The sequence below is a fragment of the Gambusia affinis genome, linkage group LG09, assembly GCF_019740435.1.
Source record: "Gambusia affinis linkage group LG09, SWU_Gaff_1.0, whole genome shotgun sequence".
Taxonomy (NCBI): Eukaryota; Metazoa; Chordata; class Actinopteri; order Cyprinodontiformes; family Poeciliidae; genus Gambusia; species Gambusia affinis.
Genome location: NC_057876.1, coordinates 22,598,728 through 22,618,420, shown reverse-complemented (window position 1 = coordinate 22,618,420; position 19,693 = coordinate 22,598,728). Strand labels below are relative to the sequence as shown.

Genomic DNA, 19,693 nt, shown 5'->3' with positions numbered 1-19,693 from the left:
TAGAAACTTACAGTATTTTATGACCAGAGGAAAGTGAAGTTTTCTTCAACACTTAACCTCTGCAGATTTTCTTTTTTGCTACTTTGAAAAGGTTATTTTTTTCAAAGTGCTGTGGGGGTGGTGGCAGAAGTAAGAAAGTAAAAAACATCTTTCAAATTTTTGTTTTTCTACAAGCAAGAATTTAAAAAGAGTCAGCCAAGGAATAATTATTAAGTCACTCTGACATCTATGAATTTCCTTGGAAAATGCAAAAGTAATGTAAATATTTATAACGCTTCCTCTCAGTCGCCTACCTACGACGAAGAGCAGCGGTGCGATTGGAGAGGACTTTAGGTTTTTGATGCGAAAGTCAAACCAAAGAGAAAAAATGACATTTTTAAGCTGCAGTTTAAGTAGCCTCTTTTCAGCTGATAGAGTCTTAAAACGATCTGCTGTTGAACTCCTACAGTGGAACTGAAAGGTCTGAAATGGAAAATCTTCCCTGAAGTCAGACTTGGAAAATAAAATGGTTCTCACCAACTTTGACGCCAAAATCCAATATGGCTGCCATGTGTCTAAAAATACCCAAAAACATACAATATAATCTGCATTTCAAACACATTTCCTTCATGTTCAAATTCATAAATTGTTCCAGGGTTTCCCCAGTGTTTTATAAACTTGGTGGCCCGCCACACTTTGCCAGCCCCCTCCAGGCCAAACGTTGCTTGTTTTTGATTTTATAAAAATTAATAATCCCCCCCAAAAAAAAATAAAAATAAAAATTCATTATTTTATTTTAATTCGGATTGCTCTGAGCGTTTCACTGGTGGAGCAAATGTATTCCTAAAAAATAAGTTTATGCATTTAAAGCTGGAGAGTGGACCAATCACACAGCTGTCGCTTCTCCGTGTTGCTTCGGTGCGCTGCCGCTGAATATTTGGATATTTACATCAACCCCTGTGTGGAATTATTTTTCTCCACATCAAGGTAAGAGTTTAAACCCCACCGCGTTAGCTCTGGTTTCCTGCTTCATGTGAACAGCAGGAATAACTTGTAGTCGAGCGTTGAGACCTGCCCAATGAGGGAGCAATGTGAATAATTTATATTTGTGAACAAACAATTATGTGGAGCCTTTACATCTCAACACGCTGCCCAACGTGTGGCTCCGTCTTCCCTGTAAAGTTGATGTTTGTGGTCCCAGTCGGCCGGTATAGTGGTTAACGAACCAGCGTTAACCTCATCATGCAGGTTCAGCCCGGTGAGGAGCTTCACACTTGCTTCACCAGAGAAAGACACACACCTGCAGTCTGTGTTAAAGTTTTATATGTTTTTTTAATGAAAGAAACTGATTTGGAAAAAAATATGAATTTTTTTTATCCTTAAAATACCAACTTTTCCAGTTTACTTTATATTTTGGTCCATCTGTTTATGTAAATTTTAAATATTAAATGTAGACTTTTTAACAAATACTTTTTTACTCACGCTTGAGTTATTTCTTGGACAGCTGTTTTGTACTTTTACTTGAGTAAAAATATGGTATAGTATAGTGTAGTATAATATAGTGTAGTATAGTATAGTATAGTATAGTGTAGTTTAGTATAGTGTAGTATAGTATAGTGTAGTGTAGTATAGTATAGTGTAGTGTAGTATAGTGTAGTATAGTATAGTGTAGTATAGTGTAGTATAGTATAGTGTAGTGTAGTGTAGTGTAGTATAGTGTAGTGTAGTATAGTATTGTATAGTATAGTGTAGTATAGTATAGTGTAGTATAGTATAGTGTAGTACAATGTAGTATAGTATAGTGTAGTACAGTATAGTATTGTATAGTATAGTGTAGTATACAGTGTTGGGTAAGTTACTTTAAAAATGTAATCCGTTACAGTTACAAGTTACCTTGTTTAAAATGTAATTGTAGTGTAACTTTTTCGATTACTTTTAAAAAGTAATGTAACTAATTACTTTTGATTACTTTTTGATTACTTTAAGGTTTTAATGAGTATTGAACCATGTTCAACATTTTATTGTTCTTAGTGCACCGCAGGTTAGTGCACCGCCACAGGCAGTGCAATAATATGATTCTGCATTATCTGTTTCTCTCAGGTTAGGGAACTGCCTTGCACAGCAAGGCAGTTTATTAGCATTAGCCTTTTAGCTTAAATAAGCTATTACCTATTTTTCTGACTTAATAGCCATGGTTAGTATACTGAATGGAGTAAGTAAATTATAGAGAACATTCTAATGATACCCCACATGCTGCTGAAAGTATTTAGGCTTACATTAGCATTTTGGCTAATTTCAGCTTATAGACTCATTTTAACAGACTGAATGGTGTTCGTCCAGCTTACTTAACATACTTGTGACTTTCCACAAGCTAATGACTACTATTCAGCTAAGCTTAGCATTGATGCTAATTTTTAGCATCAGAACCTTGGGTCCAAACCAACGGGCACACTTTGGCAGGCCCCAGTTAAATTTCTTCAAGAATTTTCTAGTTTACTTTATGTTCATGAAAACCATAACACTAGCACATTGCATACAATGTCTCATGGGAAAGAATAGATTCCAACGTTTGTCATGGATCAACACCAAACAGTCAAATATTTGTAAAACAATACATCTATCAGTGAGCTGCAATTACCTCTAAATGTTTCCTCAGGTTTGACATAGATTGCTTCGACGTGGACAAGTTCTTGATAGCCGGCAAACACTTATTGCACTGCACGGTTAAATTTGAGCCATTTTCACAGATGTAAATGTAAAGCAGTGCATAAATGTTACAGAAGAGGGTACTATTGTTTTCTGTAATTGCTGGTATTACCACAATTCCGAGATGTTTGTCCTGTCGGGGACACCGTAGTGCAGGGGATTTTTGCGCGCGAGCTGCTGTATTCCTTCAGTGTGTTTACTGCCTGTAAGGTAAGCAGCAGCTCCGCTAGCCCGGTGTAAAATATACATTGCGTTGGTATGCCGATCTTTTTTTCTGTTTCTTCAGTGTGCCAGTTGGCTGCAGATTGCATCTTGTTTTGCACCGAACACACCCCACTTTCACGAAAAGAAACACAACGCAGAGCCCATCGGGTGTCTTCCACCAGCTGCAGGTCTGAAGAGGGAGAGCCTGGGTTACATAAATGAAATGCTCCTTTAATTTCTAGTGCTGGAAGGCTGTCATTTTTGATGCGCTGCTTGAGCTGAAATGGAACCGTCCGCTCGCTTGCTGTTCCTCCAGGAGGCTCCACCAGCACGGGATGGAACATCAGAGTAGCATTGCGGCTATGAGAGAGACAAGGAGCCGTAGCGGGAAACGGCGATAAAGACCGCAAAGCAATAAAAATATCATTACATATTTCGCAAAGGTTTTTGTTTATATTTTAAAAAAAATGTAACTAAATTTGTAATTCTTAATATTTTCGGAAGTAACTGTAACTGGATTACATATTTTCTCAATGTAACTGTAACGAATTACAGTTACTCTTTTTTTGTAATTAAATTACGTAACGTCGTTACATGTAATCCGTTACTACCCAACACTGCTAGTAGTATAGTATAGTGTAGTATAGTATAGTGTAGTACAATGTAGTATAGTATAGTGTAGTACAGTATAGTATAGTGTAGTATAGTATAGTGTAGTATAGTATAGTGTAGTATAGTGTAGTATAGTATAGTGTAGTGTAGTATAGTATAGTGTAGTGTAGTATAGTGTAGTATAGTATAGTGTAGTACAGTATAGTATAGTGTAGTATAGTATAGTGTAGTATAGTATTGTATAGTATAGTGTAGTATAGTATAGTGTAGTATAGTGTAGTACAATGTAGTATAGTATAGTGTAGTACAGTATAGTATAGTGTAGTATAGTATAGTGTTGTATAGTATAGTGTAGTATAGTATAGTGTAGTATAGTGTAGTACAGTATAGTATAGTGTAGTATAGTATAGTGTTGTATAGTATAGTGTAGTATAGTGTTGTATAGTATAGTGTAGTATAGTATAGTGTAGTACAGTATAGTATAGTGTAGTATAGTATAGTGTTGTATAGTATAGTGTAGTATAGTATAGTGTAGTACAGTATAGTATAGTATAGTGTAGTATAGTATAGTGTTGTATAGTATAGTGTAGTATAGTGTAGTATAGTGTTGTATAGTATAGTGTAGTATAGTATAGTGTAGTATAGTATAGTATAGTGTTGTATAGTATAGTGTAGTATAGTATAGTGTTGTATAGTATAGTGTAGTATAGTGTAGTGTAGTACAGTATAGTATAGTGTAGTATAGTGTTGTATAGTATAGTGTAGTATAGTATAGTGTAGTATAGTATAGTATAGTATAGTGTTGTATAGTATAGTGTAGTATAGTATAGTGTAGTATAGTATAGTATAGTGTTGTATAGTATAGTATAGTATAGTGTAGTATAGTATAGTGTAGTATAGTATAGTGTAGTATAGTATAGTGTTATAATAGTGCTACTCTTACAAGTTTTGGATATTCTGCCCACCTCTGCTTTTCAGAAAAATCAGAGTTTGGTTTAAGTCAAAAATTCTCAAAGATTGATAAAAAATAAAAGACACTTATTCCGTTAGAAGATTCGTTTTTACTTTAGAGTAAAAATATTAAATAAATTACAGCAAAATATCAGCCAATTTCCCCACCAAACGGGCACTTTGAGACTCTCACTGACAAAAAAGAATGTGTCACGTCAACGGATGAATTCGTAACACGCTGACCTGCCAGTGATGGTAACTTTTATTTTGATATAAGCTTGGTTTTCCATTGCTGTTCAGAGTGAACAGTGAGTGGAGGTTACGACTGAGACTGAATTCAAACATTGAACTGCAATGCGCTCATAAAAGGATAGGAAACTAAGGAAGCAGGAGAAAATAATGCGTCCTGTCAGAATAAAAGTAGGAGACCATATCAAAGACTATCTGACTCCACTGGAATCTTGTTAATGAACAAGTGAGTTCGGTCTTCGCTCATTTTCTCCCCCCATGTGAATAAAAGTGCAGCTGTCGCTGTAATCATCCAGTACACCAGATCAATGGAGCGTTTTTGAACCACAATGATTCAGAGAAGTATTATATTCTTTATTTTACACATGAAGGAACTTGTTCTTGAAATCTGGTGATCACAGAATCTCCTGTTCAGTTTATGATGACGAGAATAAATGAACTGCAAAAACACAAAATATTACAAAGTATTTTTGTTCCAGTTTCTAGTGCAAATATGTAGGCCTGTCACAATAAACAATAAATCAATTAATCACATAATAAATGAAATGAAACACAATAATTTTCCTTTGCTTGATTTATCGTTTTTATCTTTTTATTAAAAACTGAATGATAAAAGTCTTCAACCTGGTGTTTTCAACTATCCTTTTTTAATATTAATTTTTGTTTACAAAGACTTCATAATTCATTTAATTTGTTGTTCCTCTATTCCAGTGTCTAAATGTTCTTATAAAATTTATTGATCACAGAGAATTTGTTCTTGTATTCTTATGCCATTATTACAATTATATTACTTGAAAATAGTCTCAAAGTGACAATGTTATTGTTCTGGGAAAATTTATTGTCCAGCAAAATTTGTTATTTTGACAAGCCTACAAATATGTTAGTCCACTTGAATTAAGACAAAACTAACTAACAAGTAACTTTTCAGAAGAATATAGGGTCTTATTATAAGACAATAATCACTTAATGCTGACAAAAAAAGCACAAATTCTACTGGCAGATTATTTCCCTCAAAACAAAATTTATTATTTAAGTGAAATAATTTGCCAGTAGGACAAGTAGATTTTCATCAATATTAAGAAATTATTTACTTAAAATAATCTCCTTTAGCTTGCTGAAAAGTAACTTGTCAGTTAGGACTCTTGAAATAAGACATTTGTGTTAAAAACTAGACCAGAAATACTTGGTAAGTTTTATATTTTTGCATTGTGGCAAAAAAAGCACATTAACTTCGCTTGGTGTACGTCAAAAACACAAAATATCACAAAGTATTTTTGGTCTAGTTTGTCGTGCAAATATCTTAGTACACTTGAATTAAGACAAAACTAACTTATAAGTAACGTTTTAGTACAACACAGGACCTTTGATTTCTTAATATTCCTGTAAAAGTCCTGGTTCTGGGAGATCATTTCACTTAAACATTTTCTCCAATGTTTTCCCATATTATACAGTACAGACCAAAAGTTTGGACACACAGTGGTGTCCAAACTTTTGGTCTATACTGAATGTGAAATATTATTAATAAACACCAAATAATGTCTTCTTTTAAGTTAAGATGTTTGCACTAGAAAGTAAACCAATATTACTTGGTAAAATGTTGTGTTTTTGCAGTGAGTTCAGGTTTTTTCAGGCTGTTTGAACAAAATTATATTGAATATGACAAAACCGAGGATGTGGCAGAAAATACATAAAAAAATAAAGAATGGGATAAGAATAAAGAGAACAAGAGGCAAAATAAATGTGCAGGAGGCAAAAGAAGAAAGGGATCAAAGACAAAGGCAAACAAAGAAGAGTTGGAAGGGAAAACAGGGTGAATGCAAGGGGGTAAAGATGAAAATAGTGCCTGCTCTCATTGCTGTCTGTTGCTCTTGTTTTGGCAGGATGTAAAGTGAGTCGCTCCTCAGGGAAGTATTACACAATAGCACACATACAAGAACATGAACACTCTCTTTCCATTCATGCACCGCAGGCACATTGGAGAGGGATCTACGTGTCCAGCTCTGCCAGCAGTGTGGGAGTCCAGGACTGTGGCCTGTTTATAACCTGTCACCGAGACTCTAATCTACACCGACAGCTCCCAGGTGACCAATGGGCTCACTGCCCCGGCAAGTGACAGGCCGCTGGGCAGGCTGAACCCTGCTAACCTTCACAGACTCTCACAGGGAAACGCAAACTGCTACGCTTGTGTTCAAATGTGTGCGTGTGCGTGAGGGGAAAGAGCGACTGCAGCCTCCGAGCTGGCCGGAGTGCAAGAAATTAAATCAATACCGCAATCAGCAAAGACTAGAAGATTAGTGAGGGAGGAGAAAGGGTGGTCAGAGTACAGAGAGGGTGCATTAGGAGGAAAGGGGGATTATATGAAGAGGGGAAGTGAAAGAGAAGGAGAGAATGTTGTAATGAGCTGATATATATATATATATATATATAGCAGCACAGCGGAGCAAGGCTCGTACCTGCTGGCGTAGTGTTCAATCCTGCTGTGTGTGTCTGCATGGGGCAGCCTGGGTGAGGAGCAAGGGCTGAAAAGAAGCAAATTCAAAGTCAGTATTCCTCAGTAAAAAACACCTTAGTTCAATAAGAAACAGTACAAGAAGCCAGCATGCAAGACGCAGCAGGAGGGACATGGAAAGTTACTGCAGGCATTTAGTTCTGGGTGTAAGAAGTAACATTTAAGTGTTTGTGATTAGAAATGCTCACTTTATTCTTCTGCCATGATGAAAACTGGAAATGTCACTAGCTGTGCTTCCAACGCTGTAAAAATACAAAATCTAAAGTATTTTTGGTCTAGTTTCTAGTGCAATAATAAGTTATTATTTCAAATGAATATCTTATTTCATTTGAAATAAGACAAAATACCTTACAGCAACTTGTCAGCAAGATATAGTTACTTGTTTTAAGCAAATAATTCCTTAATATCGATGAAAAGGTTCTAGTTCTATTAGCTGATTATTTCACTTTTAAGATGAGACAAAATTCTTGTTAAAAATAAAATATTTTTACCAAAAACTAGAAACTTTTCATCAATATTAAGGAATTATTGACTTAATTCAAGCTCCTATTTCTTGCTGAAAAGTTACTTTTGTCTTAATTTAAGTGTAATAAGATATTTCCACTAGAAACTACTGAAGGCCAAAATTACTTGGTAAGATTTTGTGTTTTTACAGTGCATTGACCATATAACTGCGCAATTTGACATTTCCAAAATAAATTAGTTTAATGGAAACACTTTTTTGCATCACACAAGTCAAATGATCAATAACCGGATGTTGCCACTGGACAGCAACATCCAGAAGACACTTTAGTTATCTTTAGTTTGGGACTTCCTGCCGTTTAGTCGCAGCTCTCTGCTTTGCACCACCTGGTGGGACTTGATCTGTCAGTCTGACTGCGGCGCGCTGCGACTCCAAATGTTTCTTCAAATGTAATGTGATATTTTTCAAGCCAGACATGTAAGGCCACTGTAACATCACCAGTGCAATACTAAATTATTATATGCAAGTACATTTTTTTCATGTATTAATGTTTGTGTCATTTTACTCAAGGAAATTGTGAAAGGAGAGTTTTAAAAATAAGGAATAACATTTATCACAACCCTAGACTTAATCAGCTGCTGCTTCCTTTTTCTCCATGTTATTTGATCCTCAGAAACTTAAATCTGTTCCGAGTAATGTTTCTTTAATTTCAGAGGTTATAAAACAATGACACAATCCGGTGAAACATGAACTCATGCTACATCATTCTGGGTGCTCTTGTAACCTGAGGCTACTGCTTCACGGTGAGCTCACGGATTTTTATCTCACTACTCTGGTTCTGCTTTTCTTTTCCAGCAGACTTGCTCATGAGAAATGTGCCTGAATCAGAATGAGATCACAAGGCTGATGTCATGAACACAGAGCAGTGACTTTAAACCAATTCGGTGATTATCAGAAAATATTAGCATGAAAACACAACAAATAAAAGTAGAAAATAAAAACATCTTTTATGTTTAAATCAGTTCAATTTCAAAGCTATATATATATATATATATATATATATATATATATATATATTTATATATATATATATATAAAAAGCTCGAAACGTTAATATTTGTTCTGTTTTTCTTTTAATAACAACAGTTTGTGCATAAACAGAGTATAAACAGTGACAACATAAATTATTCGCTTTAATGCACAGATGTTTTCTGACATTTACTTTTTTATCTCATAACCTGTTTTGCATGAATATTGTGTGCCATTGTAATATCTATTAAAGCAACAAAGTTGCTTTTTTTCCATGTTTGCAGCCTTATACCACAGTAAAGCAGAAGTTAAACTACCTTAGTGTTTCTCACTCACAAACCACCTGACTTAACATTACGCCCGCAATAACACAATATCTTAATGCGGCGGTTTTCAAAGTGTGAGGCGCGCCTCCCCTGGGGGGCGCCAGAGCACTTTAGGGGAGGCGCGGTGCGAGGGAAAAAATAAACCGGAAAAGCTATCTACTTGCTGTCTACTGAAGTGAGAGAAACGTCTTTTACGCACACGACCAACTCTGTGGATTTAGGAAAAAGTTGGTACTGCGGGGTGCGCGTGTGGAGCGGGGATCAGTGGAAATGTTTCCCACCTTAGAGGATGTTTTGGCCAGTGATGTCAGTAACGTTACTGACGTCGGACCACTTTTTTCTGTAACTAGTAATCTAACGCGTTGCTATTTCAAATCCAGTATTCAGACTACAGTTACTTATCGAAATCACTTTGCGTTACTGCGTTACTATCTTCTTTTGTTATTGAATCGTATTTCCTCTACTCGTCTTGTCGAGTGACCGACGTCTTTATGCGACAGAAATGTAAACAATGGAGGGAGATGCGCATTTTGTTGGTGGAAAAACTGGAACTATTTTGAGTTTCTGTCGCCAAGTCCGATTATTATAAACAGCTTTGGGCTTCATTTTTTTAAAGTCGCTTGAAAATTTAAGGAGTTGCTGGTTGCGCCTTTTTGGGCTCGTTTTTGAACGTGAAGTTACTCATTTGGGCTTGGGAATAAGCAGAGACTCATAATAAATCCCAGAATTTGTCCGTCATTAAGGTAGTTTTAATCAGTCTCTCCCTGTTCATCATTTCCTGGATGATCCGTCCCGCTGAGTCTTTGTTAATGTCAACTTAATATATTACCTCTGAAAGACGTTGAGCTTCACGTTGCGCTCCAGAAAACTGCAAACATCGAGACCAATATGAACAGCGCAATAAACGTGAAAACAGCCACGAATGAACGTGTCCGGAGTTGGCAATAGTTATAATGGCAAGTTAACGCCATTATGATTATTAATATTAAGATAAGTGTCACAAATCTGTGCAGCCATCTGAGCTGTGGAGCTACAGGAGGAGCTCAGTGCGCTGCGCTGACACCAAACGCAGGGCCGTAACGCAGAATCTGGAGGCTGGGGGGAGGGGGGGCTTTAAAATCCTTCTTAGAGTTTTCCAGACAACAGTGGACCACACAAATTACTCACGTTTTTTATTTTTTGTACAATCTCCTCTTCAGTTCAACCTTATCAGTGGAGACACATTGTTGATGTTACCATTATAAAATAGCTTACAATTAGGTATTAGCAAAGATCAATGTGATTTTCACAGGAGGCGGAGTGTTGTTGTCAGCAGCTACTGAAAGTAACTAAAAAGTTACTTTTAATGTAACTTAGTTACTTTCAAGTCAAGTAGTCAGTAATCTAACTAAGTTACGTTTTCAAGGAGTAATCAGTAATCCGATTATAGTTACTTTTTCAAAGGGGGGGGGGGGCACAGCAGGCATTGTGCTCCTTGGAGGGGGGCTCACCCTTTCATACTTTGAAAACCCCTGTCTTAATGTATACAACCTGAAACAAAACGTTTAGTCTCTTAACTCATTGTCTTTGTTCCTCCTAATGTGAAGGGTGGCGCTGTTTTGTAGTTGTGACCGGCCACAATAAAACCATGAACAAGTCTACCAGGGACGTTTTGAGTTATTTACATGTTAGAAAACACATGGATATCAAAAAAGAACTACTACAAGCATTCTGTGAACTAATGATAATTTAGGGCTAATTGTAATTAGAAGCATAATAAAAGAAAAACAGACTTGAGATGCATTGGCAAAAGCAGTTTCTTTCAGTAGGTAGATAGCCTAAATAGTTTTATTTTAGGTGTCAAGATGCAGTTAGTCAGCGTGGGGCGCAGCTCTGTTCACCATAATATTGTGTTCAGGTATTCTTTTTAGTGACCCACTAAGACCCACTTGATCTTAAGTCATTATTTGTGCACACAATCCTTTGGTAAGCTAACTGTAGCGTCGCACAGTTAGCTTGACTCACGGCAAATTAACAGTTTTTTATATGCAGTACCTCATGGACCAACAGGGGGAGCCAGCGGACCAGAGTTTGAGAAAGACTGAGTTAGAGGGTAAAGAAAACCGGGAAGCAGCTTAATCTTGAACTTCAGCTGGAAAGTTTGCAGCCTGCTGCATTTCCTTCTCCAATGTAAAGAAGCCAACTTGATTACAAATCTGTTAAAAAACTTTATCTGACTTTTTCATTCTGTAGTAACACTAACAATGGGAGCCATTTGTTTTAGCTGTCATCTTATTGTTTCCTTTTCAAATTGTTTTCCTGCTAGATAGAAAAGCATATGGGAAAACATTATTGTTTGTTTTATCTTTAGTGTAAAAAATAAAATGTATTGGGAACCCCTAGGGAGACTAAATTAAATGCAGATCGCCAAAAAGATCTGTTTGTTAAATTTTTTACACAAACTCTTAGATGATGAGATTTTAATCTGGTAGGTTCTTAGTATTTTGAGCTCCTTTCAGGATAAGCTGCTTTAGGACAATTAGTCACTTTATATCCAAATAAGATACTGCTGGCCACGTCCACAAACGTTGAGTTTGGGGGTGTTCTGCTTTCAAAAGAGCAGAGGAAATCTCATGTTTTTTGAACAATAACAATATTTGTCGTTAATCCGTTACCAAGAGATGAGCCTGTTTTCTGGTAACAAAGTCCCACAAAGTAAACATCTAATTTTTACTTTTGCAAAATTTACCAACTGTAAATTTCTTGTGTCCAAGCAGATAAGCAGTATTTCAAAAGAGCTCATGTTTTATAAACAATAGCATTTTATGTTATTAATTTTAAGAGATGAATGTGTTTTCTGGTAATGTAATGAACAGTTGGCGTCCACACAATCTTGCTCTGTTCTTCTATTTCTATTGGACCTATTTGCTTTAATTTTTAAGGCTGGGATTCTTGGATGTTTTTCTGCATAGTTGTGTCATGTTTTGCCTGTTGTTTTTCTTAATTCTTATAAAACATAAGCTCTTTTGAAACACTGTTTATCTGCTTAGACACAAGAAATTTACAGTTGGTAAATTTTACAAAACTAAAAATCCGATGTTCACTTCGTGGCACTTTGTTAGCAGAAAACAGGCTCATCTCTTAGCAACAGATTAACAACAAATATTGTTATTGTTCAAAAAATGAGATTTCCTCTGCTCTTTTGAAATACTACTTGTACTACTAGAATTGTGCAGTTAGTGAATTTTGCAGAAAGAGTAAAAATGTTTACTTCGTCATTGGTGGTAAGTATATTACAAATCATTCAAAACAAAAGTAAAAATCAGATTTTTACTTTGTGGCAGTTGCAAACAGATGCGTGACTATACAATCATACATCTTTGAAAAGCAGTAGTAGAACCTCCTGCACAACCAGCAAGAATGCAGCAAGAGGTTTCTGGATGGTAAGTCAACAAAACACATGAACCAGTAAAACCAGCTGGGTGACCAAACATGCTGGAGCTCAGCTGGGGGAGTCGGCTGGGGAGGCTAAGTTAAAGGTTAGCTGATTTTTTTAAATGGCTCATTTTCCAGACACCAAATAAAAACCCATTAACTTATTGCCAAAACAGTTTGGTGTTTTTTAAGCACTTGTGCTGTTTTTAGAAGCAGTAGAAACACAAATGGGAGTATAAAACCATGCAAAATGTGAATTTTGTTTAATAGATCCCCTTTGATTTATTGTTATACTAACACATTTGTCTCAAGTAAATAAATGTATACAATTCTGCCTGTCTGCATAGCGGAGCATCTGAGAAAAGACACAAAGGGATGGATGTGTGTTGTGGGACTCACGTCTCTGAGCTTTCAGCTTCCAGTACAGATTGCACAGGCAGGTAACCTCTCTGCGGGTGCTTTGTAAAGTACTGCTTTGACCTGAACTTGTTCTTCAGAGTCTTAGCGAAGTCCCTCATCTTCTCTCCCGAGGTTGTCTGCCGCCGTCCAGGGAAGCGAGTGGAGGAGGGGGTGAAAAGTGGAGGTTGAAGCACAGGGCATGGATGATTGAAAGACAAATTGCACTGCTTTAGAGTTGCCATCTCCAGAGACCACCTCATGCAAAATTTATCCACTTTTTTCCTCCAATACTAATGTTTCTTTCTATCCACTGTCTCTACATTATTGCTCTGTTTAAAATCTTCAGTTTTTCATTATATCTGTCAGAGTAATTTTTATATGCTTTCCGGCTGCAAGGACCATACCTGCAATATAAAAGCATCTTTTGCAGAAAATAAAGATACTGCTGGATTTTACATCTTGAAATTGAACTGATCTTGTCACATTTGCACTCACTCTACTGATGATTCATGGGTTTTTCTGAATGTTTGCGCTCCAAACCAAACATTTGCCAAAAATACATTTCTCTACTAAGTGATTCTCTCTCCATTTATTCTATAGAGCTGGACAAATAGATACAGTTGATAAGATCCTTAATTCATGCTTGGCAGAAGACATAGGGAGTTAGGAGTATGTATTTTGTAAAGTTGAGCTTCATCTCTCCCTAAAGACTTGAATTTGTATTCTGGTAAAGCTGATGCTCGTCTTACTGGGGTGTAGTACTCCATGATGGGGTAGTGCAGCTTCTTGCCCTTGCTTGTGCGGCCGGTTAGAAAACATGTCTGGCAGATGTCCACATTGAACTGCTTCAAACTGCGATACCTGTCGAGATCAATAAAACAGAGACTTTAACGATGTTTTCAGGAGAACTGAATGGAGTGGTAGAGTGGCTGGGTGTGTGTGTGTGTGTGTGTGTGTGTGTGTGTGTATGCGTGTGTGTGTGTATTCTTATCTCAGCCATGCTGTAGAGGCTTATATTTCTCTCCACACTCACACAAAAGATGTTTGATTTCCTATACAAAACTCTGGGTTTTTGGGGTTGTTAAAATGACTAATAGGCTTAACTTAAGTTTAGGACAAATCTTAATGAAATCTCTCAAATCAATGTAATGGCTTCAACAGAAACAACAAAAGAGATATCTTAGAACAAAACAAAAAATCCACACATTTCACAATAAAAATATAAAATGTATTAGTTTATTTAATATATGTAAATTATCATTCTTAGAATTCAAATTTTATCTCCCTTCTAACAACCAGTTAAAGGTGACATATCATGCTTTTAGGGCCTTTTGTCAATTTAAATCCTAATAAATTGCTGCTGGCCACGCCCCCAACTCAATGTTTATAGTCACACATGAAAACGGCTGCAAACAATCACCCACACTTACATCTTTGAAAAGCAGAAGCAGAGCCTCCAGCACAAACAACAAGAATGCAGCAACTGGTTTCTGAACGATAGGTCAACAATAAAACACTTGTCTCTCCCAGCAGTCATTGTATAGCGCATACAGTGGTAAAATCAGCTGACCAAACATGCTGGAGCTCCACTTGGATTGCTAAGTGATAGGCTAAGATCGACAGGGGTTGCTAGGTAATGGGGCAGTGTGAGGTTTTTGAATTGGCTCTTTTTCCAGACACCAAAAAACCCTTAACTTATAAAAACAAAAAACCACAGCTGGATAAATTTTTTTTAACTCTTTGACAGTTTTTAGAAGCTGCTGAAACCCAAACGAAAGTATAAAAATGTGCAAAATATGAATTCTGCATAATAGCTCTCTTTTAAAAAAATACTGCTCTACAAAGGCCCCAAATTGATGTTTATTTCTGACACTGGTAAAAGATGCAACAAGGATAGATGTATATCACAGATTTTTTGTTACCTGATAAAGAAAAGTCTAATTTCCCACTTCTAAAAAAATTTAAAAAATCATCTGTTTTAATCATTTGATCCACTAACAATATCTTTACATGTAAATATCCATTTGGTTGAATTGAATGCCAAGCAGCCAGGCCTACCTGAAACCCTTAATGGGGCATTGTTTGCAGACGTAGCATTTGGCCTGATGCTTGGTGGACTCTGCAGCAGCTACACGGTGCAGGACAGGCAGCCAAACCATCGACTGGGGCTCGAGGCTCATCCATTCCAGGAAATGAGACACCTCAATGGCAGGCTTCCCAGGGGCCTGTTAGGGAAAGGTAAGAGAGACAAGAGACTGTAAACAACCCAAAAATAGACCAACAGGAGACCATGTTCTTAAAGCAATAAAAACAGCACCAATTCTTTCCTGCTTAAAGGCAGTTGCAGCTAAAACGTCCCAATATTGAAGAGAGCGCCCAGCATTAAATTTTTTATGTAGCATATATGCTTAAGGATTTACAAAGCTAAAAATATAACAGACATAAATTATACAGGGGTTACTGTGAGTTTGCATGTTCTCTCTCTCCTGAAGAAAGCTTGTTTGAAAAAAAAAAGAAGAAAAAAGAAAGCCAACCTAATACAGGAATAACTCGCCAAGTGCTCAAAATCCGTGATGTGCTAAATTCTCATTAAGTCTGCATCAGAGATGCATAAGGAAGTTGATTTCCCTGGGGCTGCCCCCACTGCTCAAGCAGGGTAACATAATAAATGTATGTGAGTGTGTGCACTGATCACAGGCGGAGAGGTGCTCAGAGATGTGGGGTCTCCAGGGATGAAGGAGCTCCTCTCTGTTAGCAGGGTACCCAGCTTGGCTCCCTATGGGAGGTCGAATGGCAGCTTCTTCCACACCAAAACACCTGGAACTGGAGCTGCTCACCTGATCACGCTACTCCGTCTCAAAACAGATGGGATGTTCACTGTCACTGGGAAATTTAGCTTGATTAATACGACCTCTATATACAAAAGAAAATTGTGTTGGGTTTTGTATTTCCCAAATTATTTAGTTTCATTTATTTCAGATCTTTACCTTTGAATGCTGTGAAAGCACTGAAATATTTATTGGAAGGTAAATTATTCTTGCTTCTTGCCCGTATTTTTCCAAATAACCTCTGCAGAGACCTTCCTCTGCTCACACCTTTTTCTAGCAACTATTTCATGCAGCCTGCTTTGTTGTTGCCGTTTCCTCTGTCTTTCTGTCATTTCAGTTTAACAATCAGCATGAAGTGGAGACGAAAAGTATCGAGAACTACCAAGAGTCCCTGAATAACCGGTAGATGGGTCACTCTAATTTTATCTGAGAGTAAATATAAACACAAGGAGAAACAGAATACGCTCAAAGAGCTTCATCTGATATAGCCGTTACTGACCAGATTACATTGTGCACCATGAGAATATTGTTGGAAACTGAGAGATTTTGATTGGTTAATAATCTTCTGCTGCCTTCAGTTTTCATTTGTTGACCTAAATCAGCGGCAGAAGATTAAATTTAATCCATCTATTTTTCACCTTCTTGGATGCTTCCTTGAACATGTTAGGATAAGTCTATGGGCTGCAACAAACATGTTTATTACCTTTTGTTGCACAAAATCATTCTTAGATAATAAGATTTACGTCTGCTCAGTTCTGCCTACTTCAGAATGAGCTGTTTTAGGGCCTCTTGTCACTTTAAATCCAACCACACATGTACACATTTATACCTAATGGGAATTTAGAGCAACCAGTTGACCTAAAAGTCATGTTTTTGGTTTGTGGGTGGAAGCCGGAGTAACCAGTAAGGATCCACACAGATACAGCGGAGAATATGCAAAATGGAAACAGAGAAGAATTGGAAGCCAGGATCCTTCAACTAGAAGAACCAGAATTTTATTTCCTCATACTTTACATTTTCTGCTAAATCTTCTTGGATTAATCTTAATAGGAAAGACGCATCTTGTTTCTGTGACTTATTAAATGTAATGATAAAAGCCTCATGAATTATTTAAAGCACAAGCATAATTATTATTATCTTTTTTTTTTGAGTGGAAAACAAACAAAGGTAAATTCCCAAAGCAGCCAGTCTAATTTCAATTTTTTTGCATTTCCTTTCTTAGAAATTACATGTTTTATTTTATTTGCTTTACTTTAAAAACAGTTCTCAAACAGTTTAGACTTTAGAAAGCTTTGATACAGAGAGGCGCCCACACCATGACCTCTCCACCACAGTTCATCTGTTAATTATTTTTTAAACAAACCCGGTGACGTAAATTAAGATCAACCATTTCAACTTTGATCTCCTGTTTTTGGCAGGCTGTCGTGTTGGAGGCGTTTTCTTGACAATTCATCTTACAGACTTCAATGTTCCAGATAATTCGTCCCGCGGCTCAGAAAACGTTCTTGCAAAAGTAATTGAGATATTCCTTTCAAACATCTGAACTGCTCCAGTGACCTGGTGATAAGCCTCTATAGAGCTTTAAAGAGGCAGTGTTGTGTATTTTCTAGGGCATTTTATAGCACAGTCGAGTAAACCTTAATTAATTTGTAATTTAACACCTTGAAATTGGGCTTCTGTCTCTTTGAAAACACCTTTTTTTTACCCTCCAGGGGGTCTTTTGTGGGCTCTGGTGTCCTTATATGAAAGTAGGCTGACAGGAGAGGGACAAGGAGAGGGGGGAAGACATGCGGCAAATATCGTCGGGTCCTGGAGTCGAACCCGCGACAGCTGCGTCGAGGACTCAAGGCCTCCAAACATGGGTCGCGCTATCCCTTACGCCACCACAGCACACCCGAAAACACCTTTGAAAAGTAATCACATCGGTTAACCCATTAACAACGTTTTTACCAGTGCTGAACAGAAAAGTAGCTCATGTAATGAGCTCAGCTGATGCACAGTCCCACCAGGTGTTTGCTAACTGCTGCTGGCTAGTCTGAAGGAGCTGAGAGTCGGAGTTGGAAGCTTGGAAACCTAGAATTTGCAGCTCCAAGGAGGAGCTTATTCTTGAAGGCGGGGCTAGGTCCATCCAGGCTGAATGGTTGCCATGGAGATGAAAGAATTTTCCAATCATTTATGAAGGAATAAAGGTGTTTTTGATGATAATGCCCCTTTAAAGATGCAGCCTAGGCCTCCAACACTGCTATTTAGAATAAAAAAATGTAAGTAAAAAGTCTATTTAATCAGCCTCCAGAGCTCTAAGCACATCTGTTGATGGACCTGGGCGTGAAACGCGGCCGTGTCCTCACCATGCGGAAGCAGCTCCGGACGCTTGGCTCCGTGTTGCTGCCGCCGAAAGCTGCGACTTCGCCCAGCTGGCGGGGGATCTGGATGGCTTCATGTAGCAGCAGGCTGAGGTGACGCTGGTCAGTCAAGCCTCCAGGACCGGACACCTGATGGAACAAGTCTGCAAAACGTTCACGCAGTTATCCATCAATTATGCACTAACTAATCTAATTTCACACCGGCACATGCAGCAGCAATCATTATACGATGTGTAGCTAAGAGCATTAGCCACACGTCTGTTTTTTTTCTTTCCTCTGTGTGAGGTCACATGCTGACTTTAAAATTCTGCATTTATTCCAAAATCAAGTAGCTTTTATCTATTTTAAACTAGGAATAAATCTTTATTAATGATCTTCCTGGTTATTTTACAGATGAAAGACCTGCACAAAAGCCATCTTGTCAAGTTCTGACCGAGCCTTTCGCTATGCTTGGAGTCTGCCTGTCGCTGAAGAGATGAATCTTGACAGGCGCGTGAGTGTGCTGCACAATCGCAGCAATGCATGTATCCCCTCTCTTTGCGGGTTCATATCTCCCAACAATGAGCCAACGTTTGGCTCCAACGCCTGCATCTTAAACAGCCTCCTTCATATCGTCCTCGTAACCAGAGCTGAGGCCTGTTTGATGTTTTTAAATATTCCCACAAAGCTTCTGAGTGGAGCTCTGGACATGTTTTATGGAGACATTTTCTCAGCATATCGGCCTCTTACATTTTAAATATGCCGCTTCCACTGTGCAGACTCTATGATGAGATAATAGGAACCATTGGTACGACACAAAAACACAAGTACTGCAGTTTTCTGACTGCTGAGATTTTCAATTCTGTAAACGCTGTGGACAAAAATTACATTTCCAGAACATTTTCAGATAAGAATCTATATAGATTCATTAATTTAAAAGGACTGAACACATTTTCTGATGTGAAAACTGGAAAAAGATTTCAGTACGCATCGCACTGAACAAGACATGCACTCTAAGAAAGCATAAATACAAACATTAATGGAAACGTATTAGAGCGATATCTAGAGATAATTTTGCTGGTTAATTTAACAGGAATCAGTCAGAAACATAATATGCTAAACTGGGCTATGAAGCATAATATGCTATAGTTTAGCCAATTAATTCATATTTAATCAGCGGTTTACCAATAGTATTATTTGGTAGCAGGAAGTGCACTTCTGCAGATGGCAGTAGGACCGCAGGGAGGAGGAATAGCAGCTTTACTTTTCACAGATTATCTATCAGCACAAATATGAAAAACAAAACCTTTTTTTTTTTTTTTTTTTTACAAAAGATACCTACTGGAACTTTAATTAAACTATTTCATAGTTGTGTCCTTATGGGAAAAAATCTGTTTGAAAATTTGCGTTTAGTACTAAGTTGAAGAACATTTATTTTTACCTGGTAAAATATTGACCGCTCAGAGTCTCTCAGGAGAATCCCACTTCAAATAGTCAGAACTTTTAAGAACAAATGCTGCTTTAAACATGAATTATTTCCATAGGAAAGACAAGGAGTGCTAAACTTATTTTAAAGTTGACTTATTTGAAAAAGTAAAAGCCTTAAGAAAGTGACTCCTGCAAGCAATCCTTTTAAGATCTGTGGTGCAGCAGGGAAAGAAAGCTTTCTTCATTATGGCAAC

At 37.4% G+C, this 19,693-nt stretch overlaps 1 protein-coding gene and 1 long non-coding RNA gene across 8 annotated transcripts in view; one reads left to right on the top strand and one right to left on the bottom strand.

The window, feature by feature from the left end:
• drp2 (dystrophin related protein 2) overlaps positions 1 to 19,693 on the bottom strand; it is a 168,792-nt gene that overhangs the window by 24,761 nt on the left and 124,338 nt on the right. For all 5 annotated transcript variants that reach the window (XM_044127912.1, XM_044127914.1, XM_044127915.1 and 2 more), the window contains 5 exons: positions 18,018 to 18,175; positions 14,900 to 15,066; positions 13,591 to 13,702; positions 12,842 to 12,978; positions 7,155 to 7,220 (listed from right to left, as the gene is read on the bottom strand). In XM_044127912.1, the coding sequence (XP_043983847.1) occupies positions 7,155 to 7,220; positions 12,842 to 12,978; positions 13,591 to 13,702; positions 14,900 to 15,066; positions 18,018 to 18,175 (640 nt within the window). The remainder of the gene's footprint in view (positions 1 to 7,154; positions 7,221 to 12,841; positions 12,979 to 13,590; positions 13,703 to 14,899; positions 15,067 to 18,017; positions 18,176 to 19,693) is intronic.
• Positions 12,092 to 13,283, top strand: LOC122837519. Of its 3 annotated transcripts, none has more exons than XR_006371773.1 (4): positions 12,092 to 12,291; positions 12,352 to 12,450; positions 12,790 to 12,882; positions 12,974 to 13,283. It is a non-coding gene; the product is annotated as an uncharacterized LOC122837519 (long non-coding RNA). The 3 variants fall into 3 exon arrangements; XR_006371775.1 differs by having other exon boundaries at positions 12,093 to 12,291; positions 12,362 to 12,450; XR_006371774.1 differs by lacking the exon at positions 12,092 to 12,291 and having other exon boundaries at positions 12,305 to 12,450.